The 24,850-nt window shown below is 42.8% G+C and overlaps 1 protein-coding gene across 1 annotated transcript in view; it reads left to right on the top strand.

The window, feature by feature from the left end:
* The window catches only part of LOC120057029 (phosphoglycerate kinase-like), a 42,781-nt gene extending 18,164 nt beyond the window's left edge, over window positions 1–24,617 (top strand). Inside the window, exons 5-11 of the mRNA XM_039005390.1 lie at window positions 11,363–11,466; window positions 11,687–11,806; window positions 18,486–18,600; window positions 19,452–19,631; window positions 19,998–20,175; window positions 20,518–20,616; window positions 23,868–24,617. Of these exons, the coding sequence (XP_038861318.1) occupies window positions 11,363–11,466; window positions 11,687–11,806; window positions 18,486–18,600; window positions 19,452–19,631; window positions 19,998–20,175; window positions 20,518–20,616; window positions 23,868–23,908 (837 nt within the window). The 3' untranslated portion in view covers window positions 23,909–24,617. The remainder of the gene's footprint in view (window positions 1–11,362; window positions 11,467–11,686; window positions 11,807–18,485; window positions 18,601–19,451; window positions 19,632–19,997; window positions 20,176–20,517; window positions 20,617–23,867) is intronic.
* The last annotated feature ends 233 nt before the right edge of the window (window positions 24,618–24,850 follow it).

The following is a 24,850-nucleotide window of genomic DNA, read 5'->3' as shown; positions in this document are numbered from 1 at the left end:
TGTGTATGTGTGCCATTGAGAGGAAGAATGTGCAAGACAAAAGATTTAACTTCTTATGGCTGCATCCCGCTACCGGGATCGATATGACAGCAGCCAGAGAAAGTGCAGGGCGCCAAATTCAAACAACAGAAATTTCATAATTAAAATTCCTCAAACATACATGCGTTTTATATAATTTTAAAGGTAATCTTGTTGTTAATCCCACCAAAGTGTCCAATTTTCAAATATGCTTTTCAGCGAAAGCACTACAAACGATTATGTTAGGTCACCACCAAACCACAATAAGCACAGCCATTTTTCCAGCGAAAGATAGCAGTCAGAAAAAGCAGAAATAGAGATAAAATTAATAATTAACCTTTGATTATCTTCATCAGATGACACTCATAGGACTTCATGTTACACAATACATGCATGTTTTGTTTGAAAAAGTTCATATTTATAACAAAAAATCTGAGTTTACATTGGCGCGTTACATTCACTAGTTCCAAAAACATCAAGTGATTTTGCATAGCCACATCGTTTCAACAGAAATACTCATCATAAATGTAGATGATAATACAAGTTATACACATGGAATTATAGATATACCTCTCCTTAACTTCTACGTAATCACAATCCCGGATCCGGGAGCACCCCCATCAGTAAAAAAGCTGACTAGCATAGCCTAGCATAGCGTCACAAGTAAATACTAGCATCTAAATATCATTAAATCACAAGTCCAAGACACCAGATGAAAGATACATCTTTTGAATCCAGCCATCATTTCTGATTTTTAAAATGTTTTACAGGGAAGACACAATATGTATTTCTATTAGCTAACCACGATAGCAAAAGACACAACTTTTTTTCCCCACCCTTTTTTTCCTGCATAGGTAGCTATCACAATTTCGACCAAATAAAGATATAAATAGTCACTAACCAAGAAACAACTTCATCAGATGACAGTCTGATAACATATTTATTGTATAGCATATGTTTTGTTAGAAAAATTTGCATATTTCAGGTATAAATCATAGTTTACCATTGCAGCCACTATCACAACTCTCACCAAAGCAACTAGAATAACTACAGAGACCAACGTGAATTACCTAAATACTCATCATAAAACATTTATGAAAAATACACAGCGTACAGCAAATGAAAGACAAAGATCTTGTGAATCCAGCCAATATTTCAGATTTTTTAAGTGTTTTACAGCGAAAACACAATATAGCATTATATTAGCTTACTACAATAGCCAACCACACAACAGCATTGATTCAAACCAACAATAGCGATAACGAATAAACCAGCAAAAGATATACATTTTTTCACTAACCTTCTCAAACTTCTTCAGATGACAGTCCTATAACATCATATTACACAATACATATAGAGTTTGTTCGAAAATGTGCATATTTAGCGGCACAAATCGTGGTTATACAATGAGAATAGTAGCCAAGCTGCCAACAAAATGTCGGGAGAAATCTTGGGAGAGGCACCTAATCTAATCATTAACTAATCATAAACTTTACAAAAAAATACAGGTTGGACAGCAAATGAAAGATACATTAGTTCTTAATGCAACCGCTGTGTTAGATTTTTAAAATTAACGTTACTACGACATACAGCGTGTGTTAAAGCGAGACCGCACCGAAATTAATGGCGGAATAGGAGTTTTACATTTTTCAACAGAACAACGAATTAACATCATAAATAGTTCTTACTTTTTGATGAGCTTTCATCAGAATCTTGGGCAAGTTGTCCTTTGTCCAAAAGAATCGTTGCTCGGTTGTAGATTGTCGCCTTCAACTTTGGAATTAGCAGTAAACATTAGCCATGTGGCCCAGACGTGCCCAACTCACTATAACGCAGCACAAAGAAATATCCGAAAATCGCAATATACTGATATAAACTGATATAACTCGGTTTAAAATAACAACATTATGATGTCTTTAACACCTATATCGAATAAAATCAGAGCCGGATATATCTAAGGCCGGGAGCTAATAACGGGAGCTTTCCAAGACGCCATCCTGAGGTCTGTCTTGCGTCATGGCGAATGTTGAAAAGACTGCACCCCACGTTCCAAGACCCTTTATATGGCCTCAGATCTGCCTAGCAACTCCATTCCAATTCTCACTATTTGCTGACATCTAGGGGAAGGCGTATGCAGTGCATGTCGACCAATAGAAGACATGCAAATGAATAAACTGACCCCAGAACAGCCTGCCTGATTTCAGATTTCTCACTTCCTCACAGGAAGTTTGCTCCAACTTGAGTTCTGTTTTACTCACAGATATAATTCAAACGGTTTTAGAAACTAGAGAGTGTTTTCTATCCAATAGTAATAATAATATGCATATTGTACGAGCAAGAATTGAGTACGAGGCAGTTTAATTTGGGAACGAAATTTTTACAAAGTGAAAACAGCACCCCCTATTGAGAAGGTTATTAATGCAACCGCTGTGTCAGATTTCAAAAAAACTTTACGGAAAAAGCAAATCATGCAATAATCTGAGATGGAGCTCAGAACAATAGCCAAATTAGCCGCCATGTTGGACTCAACAGAAACCAGAAAATACATGATAAATGTTTCCTTACCTTTGAAGAACTTCATCAGAATGCAGTCCTAGGAATCCCAGGTCCACAATAAATGCTTGATTTGTTCGATAATGTCCGTTATTTATGTCCAATTAGCTACTTTGGTTAGCGCCTTCGGTAAACAATTCCAAAGTCACAAAGCGCCTCCATTATAACGTGACGAAATGTCCAAAAGTTCCGTAACAGTCAGTAGAAACATGTCAAACGATGTACTGAATCAATCTTTAGAATGTTGTTGACATACATCTTGAATAACGTTCCAACCGGAGAATTAGATTGACTTCAGAAGAGCGGTGGAACGGACGTCCTCCTCATGTGAAGGCGCATGGTGAATGCGTGATCAGCTCGTGGCAGTGATTACTCATTCCTGTCTCCTTCGGCCCCCCTTCACATTAGAGTCATCAGACAAAGTTCTGTTGACATCTAGTGGAAGCCGTAGGAAGTGAAAACTCATCAATATCTCGCTGTAATTTCAATGAGAGCTTGGTTGAAAATCTGCCACCTCAGAAAAAATTCAAACAGGAAGTGGAACTTCTCAGGTTTTTGCCCTGCCATATGAGTTCTGTTATACTCACAGACATAATTCAAACAGTTTTAGAAACGTCAGATTGTTTTCTATCCAATATAAATAATAATATGCATATGTTAGCAACTGGGACTGAGGAGCAGGCTGTTTAATATGGGCACCTCTGTGCACCTTTCATCCAAGCTACTCAATACTGCCCCTGCAGCCATAAGAAGTTAAGTGGCTTTAAACAGGGTATGATAGTAGGTAGTAGCTCAACAGTTTCCTGTGTGTATCAAGAATGGGCCACCACCCAACGGACATCCAGCCAACTTGACACAACTGTGGGAAGCATTGGAGTCAACATGGGCCAGCATCCCTGTGGAATACTTGACACCTTGTAGAGTCCATGCCCCGATGAATTGAGGCTGTTCTGAGGGCAAAAGGTGGGGCGGGGGGTGCAACTCAATATTAGAAAGGTGTTCTTAGTGTTTGGTATACTCTGTGTATATTTTACGTTTTGTATCTTAACACCGTAATTGAGAAATAATTAATTGAAGTTTTTGTATTTATGACATTTTGGCCTTACCTAGCTAAAAAAAATGTCTGTACTCATGAGGTATGTAGCCCATCTAAAATCATTTAAATTCGTTTTGATGTGAATATGATGTGATGTGACTTTAAGACTCCATAATATTTCATCTGTAGGTTCTGCAAAGCAAACATTGGTGTCGTATGAAGTGTACCGCTTGCACTGTAATATGAGTAGTATTTTGATTTCTATAACAAATTTCTTACATTAAATGAGGATTATTGAAAAATATAAACCTTTATATTGAAATATACAAATTTTTGTTTAGCCAAATTTTTCTATATATTGTTGAACATGATAAACTCTACGGGCAAATCAAAGTTCCAGAGTGGGATTTCTGCTACTTTTAGTTATGATCCAATTTGTAAGCATTACCAACACAGTGAATGTGAAAATAGATTCAAAATGGTTGCCTCTGCTGGTGATTTGCAGGATGTGCAATGATACAAGTGAAAGGAGGGCTGTGATCGGTTAAATTGATTGTCTACTATGCCAATTTCTCTGTATAAAATGGGTCATAACTTTAAAACCAGCAGAGATTCCGCTCTGGAACTTCGATATGCCCGTAGAATATATTATGTTCAACGATATATTGAAAAATTGGCAATCCTTCCTCCAAAGGACCCCCTTGTATGGTTAAATGTCGTGAAAATCCACCAAATCATGCTCTTTTCTTTATTCTAGTTTCGAGAGGAATGACCAGCTACAACAGACAGCAGCTCTTAAGAAGGTTGCACCTCTGAGAGTATTATGTCAATGCATAGGTTTATAGGATAAGTTTTGTAGTATCTATGCTTGTGCCTGAATCAAAGGCCAGGAGGCTACTTCTACCACCTCCATCTCCGCTCATACAGCCGCGGTGCTGCCCTGACCTGCTGACATTTTGAGTGAAGGGTAGTGGGTTGTCCCGGGCCGAGCATGTTGCTTTTCTTGCCATGTGAGCCCTGGCTGGTATGCAGCCCTTAGAGGGGGCAGAGGAGATAGGGAAAGGGGGCAGCTGTCAACCTTTCACAAGGTCCCCCGTTGGCTGGGTGGTGGCAGGCGACGGAGTAGGTAAGCCTAGATGTTACCCCTAACCACTGATTCGGGTTCTGATATTTTTAAATTCATTTTATGCTTAAGATTAGGATTGTGGGTAGCGTAATCTGATCCCAGGTCTGTGGTTAAGGGCACATTCTATGATGACCTGGTTGAACTGCTCTTGTGCCAACTCATGGCATTTTGATGTGACTCCACAGACCAGCCTTGACCTTTCTGCGAAAGAGTTATAAACTTGGCCTGCTAAAGTGCAGTAGGAACTGGATCAAAAGTATGTACAGTATATTGACGTGCAGTACCCTGATCGTGCAGTCACCTCCACTGGCATTACTGCGGTATGTTCACCATCTTATAGATACACTGTATAGAATCGAAGCACCGCTGCAATGCGTTATTTTATGTTGGTTACTTTCGTCCGCGTGTGCGCGAATTAACTGGGGGACAATGCATGTGCTGGTGGCTTCGTTGCTCCATGGGGAACTCGTAAAGGCTCTCACATCTCTTCCGTGGGGAAAATCAGTTAAACCTGTCCTGAAGGCTCATATATTGGCTCATTTAAGCCCTAAAATAAATGTGTTCATATTGGCAGAATGGTGTATATAAATGTGTTCATATGTGCCGAATATTGTATAAAATACATTAAAATGCTCTGCATTCGTTGCATGCCTTTTAGAATAAATAAAACTGGGTTGGGTGAATAACTTGAAAAATGTCATCCATAAGTCTACTAATACATTAATTAATTAATGAATAAAAAAACTTTCACATAATAAATTACAAGGTTGAAATAACATTTATTTTTCTTTCAATTTGATCTATAGAATCTAATTATCAATATAAACTAGGCCTAGCCTACTCAAACATCATTGGCTTTAGCAAGGGCTGTGTAGATTCATTCATTTTCAGCACAAGGAGTTTTTTAGGATTCAGTTTAGGCTAATTATTAGAAATACTGTACTGCTGTTTGTCGGCAGCACACAATCTTTCAATCAATTGGAGTATTAGGTTATAGTGATGATGGCCTATGTAAAGTTTGTATCAATAGGCTAACAGTTGCATTTTTTCGATATGAAAAGGAGAGGGAAATATGACTGACCTGCACTACACACAGGAAAGTGTCCAGATGACTGAGCTGATTGTCAAGTAGGCTAGGTGTGTGTAACGGCAGCCTTCCTCCTCTTCGTCTGAAGAGGAGGTGTAGCAGGGATCGGACCAAGACGCAGCGTAGTTTGTGCTCAACATATTTAATTAAGACGAATAAACGTGAACACTTACAAATACAAAATAACAAATGTGGCAAACCGATACAGCCCTATCTGGTGCAGAGAAAACACAAAGACAGGAAACAACCACCCACAAAATCCCAAAACAAGCCACCTAAATATGATTCCCAATCAGAGACAACACAAAACACCTGCCTCTGATTGAGAACCATATTAGGCCAAACATAGAAACAGACAAACTAGACACACAACATAGAATGCCCACCCAGCTCACGTCCTGACCAACACTAAAACAAGTAAAATACACAAGAACTATGGTCAGAACGTGACAGTGTGAATGTTCTGAAAGATCAATCATCTGATTACGAAACCCACAACCCATTATGGGGGCCATCAGTGGGACAAAGTTTTGCTGAGTCTATTAGATTGTGTTCATAATGATATGTTAGGCTACGCTGTTAAACCCTTTTTTCATGGGCACACAAATCCAAAGGATTTATGCAATTGCAAAATCAAACGCTTTTAACCAAAGTCACCTAACTTGCGTGGTTCTTCAATAGGCTATGCATAGTCTAATATACCTTACTTGTTGGGTGCGCATTTGGTATCCAGCTGTTTAGTTAGGCCTTGTGATATTGTCGACCATCATCAACTGATCCAGGAAATATTTTTTTGAAGGAGAGTCAAGCGACAAACCGCTGTTGTGATAGGCCTATAGCACACAATGAAAAAACAGCCAGTGCGGGAAAACGGTGTTTGGAAGAATGTCCAGAATATTTTGTCTCGTTGGGATGGATCCAATACCCCTATATGGTGAATTTGAATTATGTAAATAATGATAATAGTGAGAGCCCAGTAATAGATGGACTCCGATCCCTTTAATCATAGAGGCTATTGTTACTTTGTGTCTTTAAAATCACAATGTTTCTGTTTTTGTTGTCATGTGACAGTCTTTTTTTTAATTGAAAAGATCAAATGTGGGCCTTTTATCATATCCGAATATTTTAGCTTGATCTGTTTATTTAATACATTCGGTAGCCTATGCTACAAAATATAATATTCTGCCTATATGAACAAATTTATTTTAGGCCATGAAGCCTAAAGAACAGCTACATGATTTCATGAAAAGCAGCAAATACACATTGTTTCACATTCTTTAATAAAAGATTCAGAAACAGGAAATAGGCTACAGCTACCTTCAGTTTTCCCGCCAAATTGGCTTACATGAAACTCAATGTATCGCAACGATGTTGAGTGTGTGGGGGGTCTGTACGCAGCGTAGCACTTTCCACAAAAAGAACTGAACCATGGATTAGTCTCTCCTGGCCCATAGACTACTTTCAGGGTGAGGGACCCTCTAACATTACGTTTTAAAATATAGAACTTCCCTTTTATGTTCAGTAACGATCGAAGTGTGGAGGCCAGTGTTTTCTCTTGACGTTTGGACCATTTGTGTAAATCACCTTACCTTTGTATCGTGTCTTGTGTGTTGAGCCTCTGAATTGTCTTGCATCACTACTCATATGTGCCACACCTAGCGTTCTGCCACACTGGTGGAGTTAATGCAGGCACAGCTTTACCTGGTGGCCTCTAGAGCAGGGTTTTCCAAATTCTGTCCCGTCCCCCCCCCCTCCCCCCGTGCATGCGTTTTCTGTGGGGGGGGGGGGAAGCCCTGCCAAGAGGTGTAGTGCATGACAGAATTTCAGAGCGCACATTTGTACAAAATGGCCGCAGACATTCATGGATGGATAACGGATCCCCTCACTGTTCTGGCTGCAGGGGGAAGGCAAAGAAGTACTGCCTGAAGCTCAAAGGGAGTTCCTTCTAAACTTCCTGAAGAAGCCACCAGGTGCCCAGGGATGTGAGATGGAAAAAGGGTCAATGGAGCTATGGAAAGCTATAAATAACATGATGGATGTGGCGCTGGACACTCACCAAAAGGCCTGGCAAGCAGAACCGGATGCCTTGGCCAGGAGTAGTACTCTACAGTGTATTGTCAGCATGGAGGATGGACAGTTACTCACCCAGTCCCCTGAGCAAGAAGTCCAAGTTTCTGTCAGCAAACCAGATAATAGGGAAAATGTGCTAAAAGCTCCGCTAACTGCCGAAGCTGAGAAGAGGAAGAAGGCTAAAGAAAGCCTGCTGAAACAGAAAGAGCAACGGCGATCCGCCAAGCTGGAGAAGTATTGGAAGGGTACTTTGCAGAAGCTGCAAACTTTGAAACGGGTAAATAGAAGAAAATGTGCTCCACACGATGAAGCTGAAGACTTGAAGAGGAGGCTGAAAATGTTTCAAGATCTCCTGTGCAAAACTGAAGAGGAGAAAAAGTGTCTTCGAGAAGAGGTTGATGACCTCAATGAAGAATGCACAGTCCAAGGAAAGTGCATTGAGAACTTGAAACGGGAGAGGAGTGAGCTACAGGCCAAAGTGGAAGAACTGGTGCAGGTACCCGAGAGTCAAGATAAAGAAACCGAGACTTGTGCGTCTTATACTGTTCCTCAAGCTGTAAGCTGCCAAACCAGCACATTAATAGATGGTCACAGCCAGACGGACGCCCCACCAGATTTAATCTCTGAGTAGCCAGACTGTCAGGCTTGATGAATCGCATAAGAATGATGCATCTCAAAACTGCCCATCCCATGCTGATGTTAACCATGATTCATGTGAGTGTGACCCCAGTGCAATGCTGAAGGCCCAGTGCACTCAAGAAGAAGAAGAAGAGTGGTGGTGGGATGCTGAGCGGGAGATGGAAGATGATTGCCAAACGCTGAACTACCAGGGTCCCACTAACTCGGTGAGTGAATCCATTTCATATGGTAATGTTTCTTATGGGAAACATTCAGAACCAGAGATGGCAAATGAAGAGACATGAATGACTAACCACCATGGAAGCAAGTCTCACCTCCCACACCACAAGGTTGCAGCTGCCAGCCAGGAGGAGCCCTGGTACCAAAGTTGCCACAACAAAGACGGGTGCTCGGAAAGATTGGACCAAGTTGGGCCATTTCTGTAAACCACCATTTCATTTGATAAATATACCAGCTTTTGCCTGGTTTTGAACCGTGCCTTATGTGTTGCACCTCTGAATTGTCTCGCATCACTATCCTCCTATGTTCCACACCTAGTGATCTGCCACATGTATTATAGACCATTAATACACTTGATTAACTTTGCCATCAGAACAGCCTCAATTCGTAGGGGCATGGTATTGTCGTGACGTTGCTACCATTTAATGCGATGATGGCTATTCATCGAATAATTACATACCACGTTCAATTATTACGCATTTAAATTAATCATATAACAATTAAGTAGTAATCTGGGGCACCACGGGAAAAGTTTAACGAGTTACCGTTTCCCGAATTAAATATCAGAATATCTCGATATACTATCCGTCATCCATCAATAATTTGCTCCTGTTTCAGTCTCATTCTGAACGCCGTAATATCCTATAAATCTGTACGAACCCTAGTCTTCATGATGAATCGGCGATACACAAATTGGCTTATTTATTTACTAACTAATGAAATAATCACACAGAATTACATAAACACACACAATAGATTATACATTGATTACTAACCCAATGCAATTAAAAGTCCCTAGTGGACTAACCCGATATGGCGGCTGGTTGCACAAAGAAAAGGGGTGGGGAAAGAGAGTGGGAGGAGAGACAAAGGAATTCAACTATCGTACATACAGTTGAATACTACGCTCATGGTAAATATGGATATTTAGCACCCGAACAACCGCTCATTCGGGTTTTAGAAATGCAATGTACATATTTACGCATGTATGTCTTTGTCGTCTCTCTCTGTTGAAATCACTCGATCAGTCTGTGGAGAGTAGTTTGACAGAAGTCTCTGGTTGTCCACCAGAAGTCACAATGTACTTAGTAGTTGTGGAAGTAGGCTATCTTTGTTCTAGAAGTGTTCGTTAGACTGGATCCATCAGAGTACCACACAATGGTGGGAGGAAAATGTTCTTCCCCTCTCGTTCTTCCCCTCTCCAACATGTAGTCTTTATCTTCTTAACTCGAGAGTTTGAGTCTTACAATTTCTGGTCTGGTAGAGTCTAACCATTCGTGACATCTGGCGCAACACCGTCCGTATACTGGTCTCAATGGTTGATTATTCAGGGTACAGCTAGAACCATTTTACATGCCAGCAGCAACCCGGCAATGTACTGGTCTGTAGAGATTTTCTTCTCTGTTGAAAGTTTCAGAGTTTCTAACCATTTCGTACCGTTCAGCTCACGCTGTCGGTCACGCTGTTCTATTATGTTAATTAATCAGCGAGTCCTTTTAAGCACTCGCCTTGCAGGGCAGTTCCATCACGTTGCCCCAATGTCTGTGCTCACGTGGGCGTGGTTACTGACTTGGCAAAAGTCTGAAAAAACATTCTCATTTAGAAGGCTAAAATCACATTTCATCTTCTCACAAATAGTTTCATATTTAATCATATAACAACATTTAGATGTAAACCTGACCCCTTGAATGCGTAAACTTTCAGAGATAGTTATTTAGTTATACCGTCCTAAACAATAACTGATTTGATAGGATTATTGTCCCACCAACCATTTCCCACATTATTTACGTTAGAAATATTGTTTCAATGTCCAACCTTTTTATATTACAGTACTGCAAAGTCTCGCTCTGTTGTAACAACGGGATTTTTAACTTCCATTTCTGCAGAGTGGGAGAGAGAGTTCCTGCAAGGTATTTATGACCATCATAAAACTGGCCAACTCCCCCAGGAGAGGGGGGGTCTTGAAACCTTTGGTTAGCCTGCACCTTTGATCTCCATCCAGGAGGCCAAGTCATGACAGTATTCTACAAAGTGTCAAGTGTTCCACAGGGATGCTGGCCCATGTTGACTCCAATGGTTCCCACAGTTGTCAAGTTGGCTGGATGTCCTTTGGGTGGTGGACCGTAGTTAATACACACACGGGAAACTGAGCGTGTGAAACCAAGCAGTGTTGCATTTCTTGACACACTCAAACTGGTGCGTTGAATGGCACACTTACACCATCCATGTCTCAGTTTCTCTCAAGGCATAAAAATCCTTCTTTTCAACGGTCTCCTCCCCTTCATCTACACTGATTGAAAGCAATTTAACAGGTGACATCAATAAGGGATTGTAGCTTTCACCTGATTTTACCTTTGTCAGTCTGTCATGGAAAGAGCAGTTTTGTACACTGTGTAGATATGGGTCATATTGTTGAATTTCCAAAAATGAACTATAACTTCATATAAAGAATGACTAGGCATTGATACCATCTATATGAATAAATGAGGCCTCTCTATATACTGCACAATGGGTCGTACAGCTCTCTATTCTAGATGTAATAGAGCCTGATGGTTGTAACCTGAGCCCTCTGCCATCTATAACAATGTGTTCTATCCTCTCCTTTCTCTGCTAGACCAAAGCAACCCAGGAGCAGATTGATTTCTTCAGAGCCTCTCTGTCTAAACTGGGAGATGTCTACGTCAATGATGCCTTCGGCACAGCACACAGAGCCCACAGGTAGGTTCACTGGACACTACTGTGGAGTGATGATGATTATTGTCCTTCAAGATAATTATTTTTCTGTCAAATCACTCATTGCCACTCCGTGTCTCCTACTTTCCTTAATCTTATTCTCTTGTTTCTTCCTCTTTTTTTCTGTCTCCTTGCTTCTCCTTCTCACACTGCTTTTCCTCTCCCTTTCTCCCCTTCCCCGCATACCTGCCTCTCCCTCCCCCAGCTCCATGGTTGGAGTGAACCTGTCCCAGAAGGCTGCAGGTTTCCTGATGAAGAAGGAGCTGGACTACTTTGCCATGGCTCTGGAGAAACCAGCCAGGCCCTTTCTGGCCATTCTCGGAGGGTAAGTAACTGGTCCACGGCTCTGGTTATGGATGGGGCTGGGATAGCTCATCGGTGATCAATTAGGAATAAAGTACCCAGAGGCCTGCATCTGCTTCTCTGGTATCACTCTATTGAGCACTGGCTCTTCAACTAGCAGCACAAAAAACACCAATGTTTTAAATCAATTTTATTTGTGGAGTGTTCTTTGTTACAACTATGAAACAGAAAGAGAATGTATTACAACACGGTGACAGCTTTTTATAATGATACCCCAAAATACCCCAACCACCAAGACGCATGGTCAGCAAGATGCACGGTCAAATGAAAACATCAGTAGCCTAAAATCACTATAAGCGCAAAGTGTGCTTGATAAATAGTGAAAATCAGCACAAAAGCAATAATGGCATTATAATGAATGTGTCGATATGACAGCAGTCAGATAGTCTATTATTTATACGTTGGATACCATGACGAATTGACGAATGTCTGTTTCTTTGTCATCAAAATGGAGCTAACGCATGATCTCTCTGAAGCATTCCCGTGACATGGTTTCTCTAAAGAAAAGTATCCCATAGATGTCTGACCAGACGCTCTCCATATAGACGCTCTTTACACCGAATGCTCCACGGACACACAGGATTGAAATGAATGCTTCCAGCTCATCAACAGTCTGATCCCAGGCAGTGTCTCCTTGCTCCGTGTGCGCCTTAGCCACAGTACAGTCCCTGAATGCTGTAGCATGTCCATGTCACATAATCAACGAAAGATGGTGAGTGCATTGCTGATGTTGTTTTTTGCTTGAGCTGTAGGACCCACGCTCTTAGTGATGAGATTTTGTGCTGATAATCGACCTATAGCGTTGTCACCGGCTTGTTCTATGTAAACGGTGCTGTCCCTTCCTTGCTCCTGTCTTACTGTTTCATTTGGTAGTGGCACGAGCACATGCGTGGTGTGCACCGTTCTGCCTTTTTTGCGCTTAGGCCTCTGTGTTATTCAGGCTGAGGCTCAGAATCTGAAGAATAATCATCAGCGATGTCAAGATTCATTTCTTCCCCGCCGTCTGAGTCGTTTTCATTCAGATCTTGTAGCAGCCCTAACGCAGTATGTGTATCCCTTCGTCTTGGTCTTCTTGCCATTGTAAATTACGTACTCTCTCACTGTGTACTCCAAGTATGCCAGAGTAGACTGATAAAACTGCTTGGATTTGAAGGACTGATATAGGGTACACACCATTTTGAGATAATAATTAGAATATACCAACGCAATAGGATGTTCCTCCCTGATCTTCTTTCACAATTGGTGATTACATCATTATGCATCATTCGCTTACCCTCCCTCATCAACTCACCCATTCTCCCCATCACACTTTCCTTCATTTATTTAATCTGTTATAGGTGTGAAATTAGTTTAGGTTCAGTTTTGAGGCAATTATCATGGTGATTTATCAACTGGGCACGGCACATTCCACTATCAGGAGAAGGAGCAGAGCAGGTCCTACTGTCGGGAGGAGGGGCAACGGGGAAAACAATTCAAAAAAGGACGTGCCCTCATAAAACTGTTTAATTAATATTAAAGAAGTCTTGATGTATTGCTTGCCTGAGGTAGAGTGCCTCATGATAAGCTGTAGACCACACTACCAAAAGTTCTCATCTATATTATTCGTAGCCATCTATTTATCACCACAAACCAATGCTGGCACTAAGACCGCACTCAACAAGCTGTATAAGACCATAAGCAAACAAGAAAATTGTCATCCAGAAGCTGCGCTCCTAGTGGCCGGGGATTTTAATGTCGGCAAACTTAAATCTGTTTTACCGAATTTCTACCAGCATGTCACGTGCAACCAAAGGAAAAAAAACTCTAGACCACCTTTACTCCACACACAGAGACTCATACAAAGCCTTCCCTCACCCTCCATTTGGCAAATCTGACCATAATTCTATCGTCCTGATTCCTGCATACAAGCAAAAACTAAAGCAGGAAGTGCCAGTGACTCGCTCAATACGGAAGTGGTCAGATGACGCGGATGCTACGCTACAGGACTATTTTGCTAGCACAGACTGGAATATGTTCCGTGATTCATCCAATGGGATTGAGGAGTATACCACATCAGTCACCGGCTTCATCAATAAGTGCATCGACGATGTTCTCTCCACGGTGACCGTATGTACATATCCCAACCAGAAGCCATAGATTACAGGCAACATCCACACCGAGCTAAAGGCTAGAGCTGCCACTTTCAAGGAGCGGGACACTAATCCAGACGCTTATAAGAAATCCCACTACGCCCTCAGACGAACCATCAAACAGGCAAAGCGTCAATACAGGACTAAGATTGAATCCTACTACACCGGCTCTGACGCTCGTCGGATGTGGCAGGACTGATCGGAAAAGACGGGCCGAACAGGCCCCCATTAACATTGACGGGGCTGTAGTGGAGCGGGTCGAAAGGTTCAAGTTCATTGGTGTCCACATCACAAACGAACTATCATGGTCAAACACACCAAGACAGTCTTGAAGAGGGCACCAAAACACCTTTTCCCCCGCAGGAGACTGAAAAGATTTGGCATGATCCTCAAAAAGTTCTACAGCTGCACCATCGAGAGCATCCTGACCGGTTGCATCAGCGCCTGGTATAGCAACTGTTCGGCATCTGACCGTAAGGTCCTACAGAGGGTAGTGCGTACAGCCCAGTACATCACTGGGGCCAAGCTTCCTGCCATCCAGGACTTATATACTAGGCAGTGTCAGAGGACGGCCCAATAGATTGTCAAAGACTTCAGTCACCCAAGTCAGACTATTTTCTCTGCTACCACACTGCTGCTACTCGCTTTTTATTATCTATGCATAATCACTTTACCCCTACCTCCATGTACAAATTACCTCGACTAACCTGTACCCACGCACGACGTTGGCTCGGTACCAGTACCTCCTGTGTATAGCCTTGTTAATATTTACTAAATATATATATAAAAAAGTATTTCTTAACTCTATTTCTTGAACTGCATTGTTGGTTAAGGACTTGTAACTAAGCATTTCACGTTAAGGTCTACACCTGTTGTATTTGGCGCATCAAGTTTGATTTGATTTGAACTCCAATTCTGTTTGTGATATTAAGATTCTAACAATGGCAGTGTGTTCTATAGACTTATTTAGGAAAGGTCAAGGACAGAGGGGGTCAGGACTTAAAAAATGGCAGAGTTATTTAAAAAATTACCTTCATGAGCAGTCAAAATGACTGCTTTAGCTAGCGTTTCTAGTGTTAAAGGAGAATTCCACTCAAAAACTATCTTTTGGTATTTGTTTCATTAGTCCAGTGCTTCTCAATTATTTTCTGTTACGCCCCCCCTAGGAAGAAGTAAACATTTCGCGCCCCCCAACTCTCCGCCGCGACTGTAAATAGTATCATTTGTCTATAAAATTGTTATAAGTACACCTCTGCATAACATTGTATCCTTATTAACATTAAAGAAAACAAAAAAAGAAAGAAATATAGATCAACTTACAACAAAGAATAACTTTATTAACATTGTTTTTTAGTCTGTAACAGAAAAGACTTAAAGTGCATCAATTTGCCTGAAATGTTAAAAAAAATTCAAGCCTTATTTAAACTGTAAACATTTTTTGACCATTTGATACTGAAAAATAAAATATAATCAATAAATAATAATACATTCAAATTGATCAGCAACATTAACTCAGGAGCACAATATATGAAACACTTTGACCTATAAAACAAAAATGAATAAAACAATTTGTGCTGATTTAAAAAAAAAAAAAAAAAAAAATGAGGAAGTCATAGTTTTTATTTTTGCAGCACTTGCGTCATCCAGCATGACAGAGACCATGTCTAATGCTGCAGGCAGTAAGTATCAGCTCCTCTGCTATGGAGTGGGGTTTTTTGCACTGAGCAATTTGGTACGCCACCTTATGATGCCAGCAGTGCTCGCTGGTTTACTGAAGTAGCATTCACAAAGCGGGACGATTGTTGGCAATATTCGGCACGTTTTCGCTGAAAAAACTCAAGCGGCTTATCAGCATGATTGGGGTGTAATGTCTTTAAGTGACGCCTTAATTTATTTGGCTTCATGCTGTCCGCTGCCAACATTTTTAGACACAGTAAACATACCAGTCTTTCCTCGTCTCCCACCGTAGTCACAGTGAAGCCAAGCGCTACATACGCGTCGTCATATTTCCTCGTCTTAGCTTTCGGGAGACTTACGTTTGTCTCATTATCTCCGTCTCTCTCCGCCTTTCTTTTCATCCCTGTTAAATATTTTTCCATGGTGTCTCTTAAGGGTTTGTTATCTGCACTTCATATACAGTGGGGCAAAAAAGTATTTAGTCAGCCACCAATTGTGCAAGTTCTCCCACTTAAAAAGATGATAGAGGCATGTAAGTTTCATCATAGGTACACTTCAACTATGACAGACAAAATGAGAAGAAAAAATCCTGAAAATCACATTGTAGGATTTTTTATGAATTTATTTGCAAATTATGGTGGAAAATTTGTATTTGGTCACCTACAAACAAGCAAGATTTCTGGCTCTCACAGACCTGTAACTTCTTCTTTAAGAGGCTCCTCTGTCCTCCACTCGTTACCTGTATTAATGGCACCTGTTTGAACTTGTTATCAGTATAAAAGACACCTGTCCACAACCTCAAATAGTCACACTCCAAACTCCACTATGGCCAAGACCAAAGAGCTGTCAAAAGACACCAGAAACAAAATTGTAGACCTGCACCAGGCTGGGAAGACTGAATCTGCAATAGGTAAGCAGCTTGGTTTGAAGAAATCAACTGTGGGAGCAATTATTAGGAAATGGAAGACATACAAGACCACTGATAATCTCCCTCGATCTGGGGCTCCACGCAAGATCTCACCCCGTGGGGTCAAAATGATCACAGCGGTGAGCAAAAATCCCAGAACCACACGGGGGGACCTAGTGAATGACCTGCAGAGAGCTGGGACCAAAGTAACAAAGCCTACCATCAGCAAGGGCATTGAAGATGAAATGTGGCTGGGTCTTTCAGCATGACAATGATCCCAAACACACCGCCCGGGCAACGAAGGAGTGGCTTCGTAAGAAGCATTTCAAGGTCCTGGAGTGGCCTAGCCAGTCTCCAGAACTCAACCCCATAGAAAATCTTTGGAGGGAGTTGAAAGTCCGTGTTGCCCAGCAACAGCCCCAAAACATCACTGCTCTAAAGGAGATCTGCATGGAGGAATGGGCCAAAATACCAGCAACAGTGTGTGAAAATCTTGTGAAGACTTACAGAAAACGTTTGACCTCTGTCATTGCCAACAAAGGGTATATAACAAAGTATTGAGAAACTTTTGTTATTGACCAAATACTTATTTTCCACCATAATTTGCAAATAAATTCATAAAAAATCCTACATTGTGATTTTCTGGATTTTTTTTTCTCATTTTGTCTGTCATAGTTGAAGTGTACCTATGATGAAAATTACAGGCCTCTCTCATCTTCTTAAGTGGGAGAACTTGCACAATTGGTGGCTGACTAAATACTTTTTTGCCCCACTGTATCCTGCTGTGTGCTCTTGTTCGGTGCAAAAAAAAACTACTCCCTGCGGCAAAAAAAAGCATGTTCCCCGGGGTCACACGCGCCCTGCCCTCCCTGGCATCGCTCCGAGCCCCCCCAGGGGGGCGCGCCCCACTATTTGAGAAGGACTGCATTAGTCCATTGTTGATATAGTCCCAAAATGTTTTGAATGTTAACAATCAAGTTTTCAAGATATAGAATTTTTGAAATACAGACAGTATTTTGGAATCATAGGATGTAAAATGCATCATACCTTCTGTATTTTGAAAGATGCATGTCTTAAACTTGATTGCTGACATGCAAAATATTTTGGCACTATGTCAACAATGGACTAGTTTCTTTTAAGCTTGTATGTAATACTTTAATCTGTGTGACAGTACTCTACTTATGCATTCTAGTCTTCCCTTATCACTGGCCACTTTACAGCCTTGCACAGTGGGGAAAATTGAGCCACACACACACAGCTAGCTACCGTTGGAAACATGTCGAAATTGGCCAGTGTTGGAGTCCATTTCAGCCGGGCATTGTGCAACCGCTATATCCAATCCGGTTCTTTCACTGCCACAGTTCAGCTTTTTGGCCCTCTGCCACTGACAAAGTACATTGATGTGAATTGGCTAATAATAAGCCACACGACAATGCATGAAAGGCGGTAGGATTTAGTTCTAAATTCATTAAACAACAAACAAATAATGTAACACCAAAAAAATGACTTTCTGAATATGGCTATCTTCCTCAACTAGAAACCTTTCCGTAACTGAGTTTTACCATGTGTGTTTATAACTACGCTTACACTGCATTATGACTATGGGGCGTCAGGTAGCCTTGTGGTTAGAGCGTCGGACTAGTAACCGAAAGGTTGCAAGATCTAATCTCCGAGCTGACAAGGTAAAAATCTGTCGTTCTGCCCCTGAACAAGGCAGTTAACCTACTGTTCCTAAGCTGTCATTGAAAATAACAATTTGTTCTTAACTGGCTTGCCTAGATAATAAATAAAGGTAAAATTAAAAAATTATAAAAAATTGTAAATTGTTTTATAATGGATTATAGATATGGGCTTCAAATAAATGAGCTTCATATCATTGTTTTACTATGTTTACCAGTGTTTTCATAGTTTCTCTTTGTTGTGTGCAGAGCCAAGGTCAAGGACAAGATTCAACTGATCAACAACATGTTGGACCAGGTCAATGAGATGATCATTGGTGGTGGCATGGCCTTCACCTTCCTCAATGTCCTCAACAACATGGAGGTGAGGACAAAGGGGGTGGGGGACTGAGGGAGATGATACTTTGTTTTAAGGGAGACACTGGAGGGGAGAAGGGTGGGAGAAATGGAGAGGAGGATTCTGCCCCTTTTTTTGGCCAATTGTGTTTCTATCATAATTTTAACCTCTTTGATTGAATGTAACTCGGAACTCACTCATGCCTCAGCACAATCTAGTTAAATCTGGGGTCACATTAGCTTTAAAAAATGCAGACCATCAAAAAATCGGAGTTTCAACCATTTCACCGACTTTTTATATTGAAAGTTTTTTTTTTTTTTTCAATAGAGTAATAAGGGCCATGCAACTATAGTTTTTCTTAACACAAAAAAACGCAGAATATCGTTTTCATTAGAAGTGCAACGCTATTTGGCTTACAATGAAAAAGCAAGGTACTATTTTTCAAAAATGATGTATGGCCATCAAATTTGTAATCTTTATTATAGAAAGAATTTTGCCAGCTACATTTCCTAATGTTTTGCTTGAAGTGAATCTTGCATTTTAACTTGCTATCAGAGAGAAACTACTCTGGAGGAAAGTACTGGAGAAAAGTAGCCTACACATCAGTCAGAGCGCTGTCTGGTGATCCAATGACAAAGAAAATGTATTGCAACTGAAGCACGAAATTACTCTGAGCATAATTTACAATAAGAAGCGCTTTAGATCTGCGTTTACAAAATGCAGAAAGATTAAAAAATATATGTTTTGTCTTTCCTTTTCTGTGTGGAAAAACACAATCCTTTTGTTAACGCGACCCTAGTTAAATATGTTCAATGATTGACTGTGTTGTATATCATAGTGGTTGTAGTTAAAATGAGTGATCCTCTCTTCCCTGGCAGATCGGCACCTCCCTGTATGATGAGGAGGGCGCCAAGATCGTCAAAGAGCTGATGGCCAAGGCTGAGAAGAACAAGGTCAAGATCAACCTACCCGTCGACTTCATCACCGCCGAGAAGTTTGACGAGCATGCCCAGACTGGCAACGCCACTGTGGCTGCTGGCATCCCCGCAGGCTGGATGGTGAGGAGAGGAGGAGAGCAACCTGGGTCATGTTCATAAGGGCATGCAACGGGGAAAAAATTGAAACGCTTTGTAACAGAGAACTAAAATGAGCTTTGGACAAGTCAAGGGAAGTCCCTCCAAGTTTCAGTCTGTTTTCTTCAGTTTGGTACCTAATGAACACAACCCTGATTGGGTTTTATTGTCTTCTTGAGGGGTGGGTAGTCATGGGAATTTTCCTTAGTTATTGTGCTTGCTAGCAATTTGATATACTGTATCACTTTCATAGTGAAATAAAATATAGGATGGTTTTATGTAGATATTGTTAGATGAATACGTAAAACTGGGGTTGAGCTCTGTATCCCTCGCTCCCTCTGTTCTCCCCAGGGTCTGGACTGTGGACCGGAGAGCAACAAGCTCTTCGCAGAGGCTGTAGGCAGAGCCAAGCAGATTGTGTGGAACGGCCCCGTGGGTGTGTTTGAGTTTGAGAACTTCGCCAAAGGAACCAAGAGCCTGATGGACAAAGTGGTGGAGGTCACCAACTCAGGGTGTGTCACAATCATCGGTAAGACCCTCTACCACTGTTTGCACAATTACCATGAAGCACGTCTTTCACCAGGCACCTGAGACAATGTTTGCAAATAAATACATGTATAATTCAGATATTTAATTAAACCAAGCCTGCTACTGTGTATAATGTTAACAAATGTTTTTATTCAAGTTTATGCTTGCTCTGCCGTTTTGATTGGAAGTTTTTCTTCATCCACTCTTTATCATTCTCACCGTTAGATGGCGCCAAATACCAACACCCTTTCTTCCTCACATCTATAGTAGTGAATGATCACTATCACAGTGAAGGGTCTGTATGACCTTAATTTTAACCCCATGTTGTCTTGTTGATGCCCAGGTGGAGGCGACACCGCTACCTGCTGCGCCAAATGGGGCACAGAGGACAAAGTCAGCCATGTCAGCACAGGAGGCGGAGCCAGTCTGGAGCTTCTGGAGGGTGAGTGACGTCAGCACGGTCTCATCCGGACTTTTGACCTATGTCCAGTTCAAAATCAACCCCCTAACCGCTGCCCCATGACACTACGTAGTTTCTTCCCTATTGCTTACACACATTAAGTTGTTTCAGATCTGAAAGGTGGTATGATGTAGTGTCTGTAAGTAGATGCAACAGCAGACTAGCAACAAATGACTGCATTTCTGTATGGTAGTTCCCTTTCAATCAGTTAACTTCGGTACAACATACTATAGGGAGTTGCACTTTTGCGTCTTCGGTTGAAGGATCTACAATCACGCTTGACAAGGCAAATTAAATCCGCGCCTCACTGGAAGCCTCGCTTTCCACAGGTGATAAGCGTGAGGCTCAGATTCATTTCTTCAATTATTCCGCTCTTCACCTGAGTATGAAAAGAAACGATTCACACTACTAAAGCAAACAATTGGAAACTGGATTTCGTTGACGAATGGACAACAACCTGGTCCAAGCCGCATTCAGCTAAGCTGATACTACCAGTGTGTGCCCCCTTCATGGATCTGGAGGAGGCAGGGCTGATGCACACTTCTCCAGTGGATGGCAAGCTAGCTTGCTACCTAGCCCCGTTTGCTAACAAGGATGTGGATAATGCGAATCCTACACTCCCGAACAAGCACTGTCACTTTTCGGCTGCTCAGCTGGGTGACGTTTTATTGTCCAGAGAGGCTGGTTAGGGCGCACATGTCGTTTTTGACAGTTCCTCCACCTACTGGGGATAATGGCTTCTATCATAGTGGTCATTCCCCTGGGATTATTATTGGTGCAGCCGTTCTACGCTGGGTGCTAGCAACGCGCTTGGATGCATCTCGCCACCTAAACCAGTCGATTCAGGTGTCCCCAACATGCCTTCGGGTACTAGCCCAGTGGAAAGAACCCCGGCCTTCGGGCACTGGCCCAGTGGAAAGAACCCCGGCCTTCGGGGCACTGGCCTAGTGGAAAGAACCCCGGCCTTCGGGGCACTGGCCCAGTGGAAAGAACCTCGGCCTTCGGGCACTGGCCCAGTGGAAAGAACCCCGGCCTTCGGGGCACTGGCCTAGTGGAAAGAACCCCGGCCTTCGGGGCACTGGCCCAGTGGAAAGAACCTCGGCCTTCGGGCACTGGCCCAGTGGAAAGAACCCCGGCCTTCGGGGCACTGGCCTAGTGGAAAGAACCTCGGCCTTCGGGCACTGGCCCAGTGGAAAGAACCCCGGCCTTCGGGGCACTAGCCTAGTGGAAAGAACCCCGGCCTTCGGGGCACTAGCCCAGTGGAAAGAACCCCGGCCTTCGGGGCACTAGCCCAGTGGAAAGAACCTCGGCCTTCGGGCACTGGCCCAGTGGAAAGAACCCCGTCTAATGGGCCAGGTGTTATCCCGCAAGGTGGCCATGACTCGTCCCCCCCAAGGGTGCGGAGTGCTGTGCGAGGTTTACTCAATTTGGGGAGTATGGACAGTGTCAGAGTGCCCGACATATCAATTACCTGGAACTTCTGACCGTGTCCTTAGCGCTCAGGCACCTCCCGTTTGTCGGCAAGCATATGCTGGTCAGATCCAACCACATGGCGATGGTGGTATACAGTACATCAACAGGCGGTGGGGACTCAGTCCATCCCCTCCTCATCTTGGCCCGCTCCCTATAGCTGTGTAGCAGTGTGCATTTGCTCTCACTTCGGGTGATGCATGTTCCCATTTGCCTCAACTCAGGTGCGGATCTGCTATCCAGGGGGGGCCCTCTTCCTCAAAATGGGGGCTACACCAGTGGCCTCTGACCCTCCTTTACGCATTTCTGCTAGTGGTTCTGATTCAGCCCACGTGGAGAGAGTGCGCCAGGAGGGCTTCATTCATTCACTCATTCTTTTGGCTGCCCGTTGGCCCAGGCAGCCTTGGTTCACGAAGATCCTTGTCCCAGGCGCATGGGCAGGTTTGACATGTTTTGGTTCCTATGGGCCTGGCCCCTGAAAGGAACAATCTGATGGTTTGAGGCTTACCTCAAAATGTTATTGCTACCATTCCGTCTGCAAGTGCGCCCTCCACAAGAGGGCTATATGCATACAAGTGGAAAGCGTTTGAGCTCTGGTGCCGAAAGAAAGGGCTTGTTCTTTTTCAGTGTTCTGTGAGGGACATCCTTATGTTCCTACAGGAGCTTTTTTGAGCAGGGGTGGGGCCTTCTCCATGTTTAGAAGTGTACATGGCTGCAATCTCAACATGTCATGTGGGAATTGGCAGAGCCTCGGCTAAACATGTTGGGGACCTCCACGCGTTATCTGTACACCCTTCCTGTACTCAGTTTGCCCCAGGTGACTAAGGTGACGTTGCATCCAAAAGCGACCTTTGTCCCGAAAGTCAGGTCCTTAGCTTTTGAGCCATTTACTTTTTCACCACCTCCTTTTGCTTCTGAGGAGCAACAGAGGTTACATGCCCTATGTCCGGTGCTAGCTTTACGCACGTACATTGAACGGACACGGGATATCCGGTTATGTGACCAGCTTTTTGTCTGTTTTGCTAATCCAGCTCATGGCAGGGTGCTCTCCAAGCAGCATATCTCCCACTGGACTGTGGAGGCCATCTCCTACGCGTCCACTCCGCCAGGCAGCTGACTGCTTCTTGAGCATTGACTATAGGAGATTTGACTATAGGAGATATTTGTGCTGCAGCAAGTTGGGCATCACCACACACTTGTGAGGTGTTGTCGCTTGGATGTCACTGCTCTGTGTAGCCCACAGTGTGCTTAATGCTGGGACAGGGGAAAGTCACTAGGCAGTGCGCCGGGTGCGCAATACCCAGACTGCCGCATCTGGCAGGGTCAGGTCTTGGTGGTCTGCCATTAGCAGTTTCATTTAGTATCCATTGGGGCTGGCTTTGGGTGTGATTTATATTTCCCCATATTATGTTCTTCCGAAGTTGACTGCCTAAAAGGGAATGTAATGTTATGACTATAACTACTGTTCCCTGAAGGAGGGAATGAAGTACAACACCTGTTTGGTCCCACGCTGCCTGTTCCTGGGCTCGGTAAAGACCGGTATTACATTTGAAGGAATGAATCTGAACCTCATGCTTATCACCTGTGGAAGGCGGGGCTTCCGGCGCAGCACCGATTTTCATTGGCCTTGTCAGGTGTGATTGTAGATACTTCAACTGAAGTCGCAAGAGTGCGACTCCCCATAGCGTGTTGTACCTCGTTTCCCTCTTTCAGGGAACAGTAGTGCGGTGACCATATTGTATGTCCTTCCTCTCTGCCCACAGGTAAAGTGTTGCCCGGTGTGGATGCCCTCAGCAGCGCTTAAGCCCCATCCCCATCACCTAGGAGAGGTGGGAGTGAAGACAAACACACCCGCCAGAGTTTGGACACCCACCCAGCCCCCAAGGCAAAGTGCTCCCTAAGTTTCCCTCCCTAAGTTTCCCACCCTGCGCTTGTCTAGCACCACCCCTGCTCTCTAGTCTACTACTGTACAGATGGCTGACACAAACTGCAATATCTCTCTCGCTCCTACACGTGCCCAACCTCTACATCACTGAGGAAGTGCAGGTGTTCTCAGCAGAAACCACCCTCACTCCCTCATATGCACTTATGTTCCTTCGAGCTGTGTTTTTCAGAGACCAGTCAACTGCAGCTACAACTGTATTCATCATACCGAAATGTGGGAATTTGTCATCTGCATCGCCTGTGTAAAAGAGTGCTTGCGTGTGTTTGTTTGTATTACTCTTGTATAGCCAGCCAGCCCAGGGAGTTTTACAACCCTAAAAATGTGTTGTAACTCTATCTAGACCTTTTATATTTGTCTTCACACAAATGTCTCTGTGTCAGTTGCCCCCATTGTCTCAATCATGTTTCTCCCCTCTGTTATGTCATCCATCCTATGACCCTGTGGCTTGTAAGATGGTTGTTCCCCAGTGGTGGTTTCAGGGGTCGAGCTACTGGAAGTCATGTGACCTGAACAGACGCTCACAGAATAAAACGGTGTAAAATAAATAAAAATGGACTAGTTATTTGTACTTTAGTGTCATTCATTGTTAATTTCGTCAACTAAAATAGTGACTCAAATATTTGTCAAACACCTATTTTTCAGTGGCAATTGACAAGACTATAAATAATAGAACCAGAAAAAATTTGAAGTAAAGAAAAAAAAAAGATATATTTTCAGACTACTAAAACAAGGTGAATATTTATGACTAAAATATGACTACTAAGGGGAATGGACAAAATATTTTGATTTGAGAGATTTTCG

The sequence above is a fragment of the Salvelinus namaycush genome, chromosome 12 (genome assembly GCF_016432855.1).
Source record: "Salvelinus namaycush isolate Seneca chromosome 12, SaNama_1.0, whole genome shotgun sequence".
Taxonomy (NCBI): Eukaryota; Metazoa; Chordata; class Actinopteri; order Salmoniformes; family Salmonidae; genus Salvelinus; species Salvelinus namaycush.
Note: the sequence above shows the minus strand (reverse complement) of the source record. Positions and strands in the feature narration are given on the sequence as shown.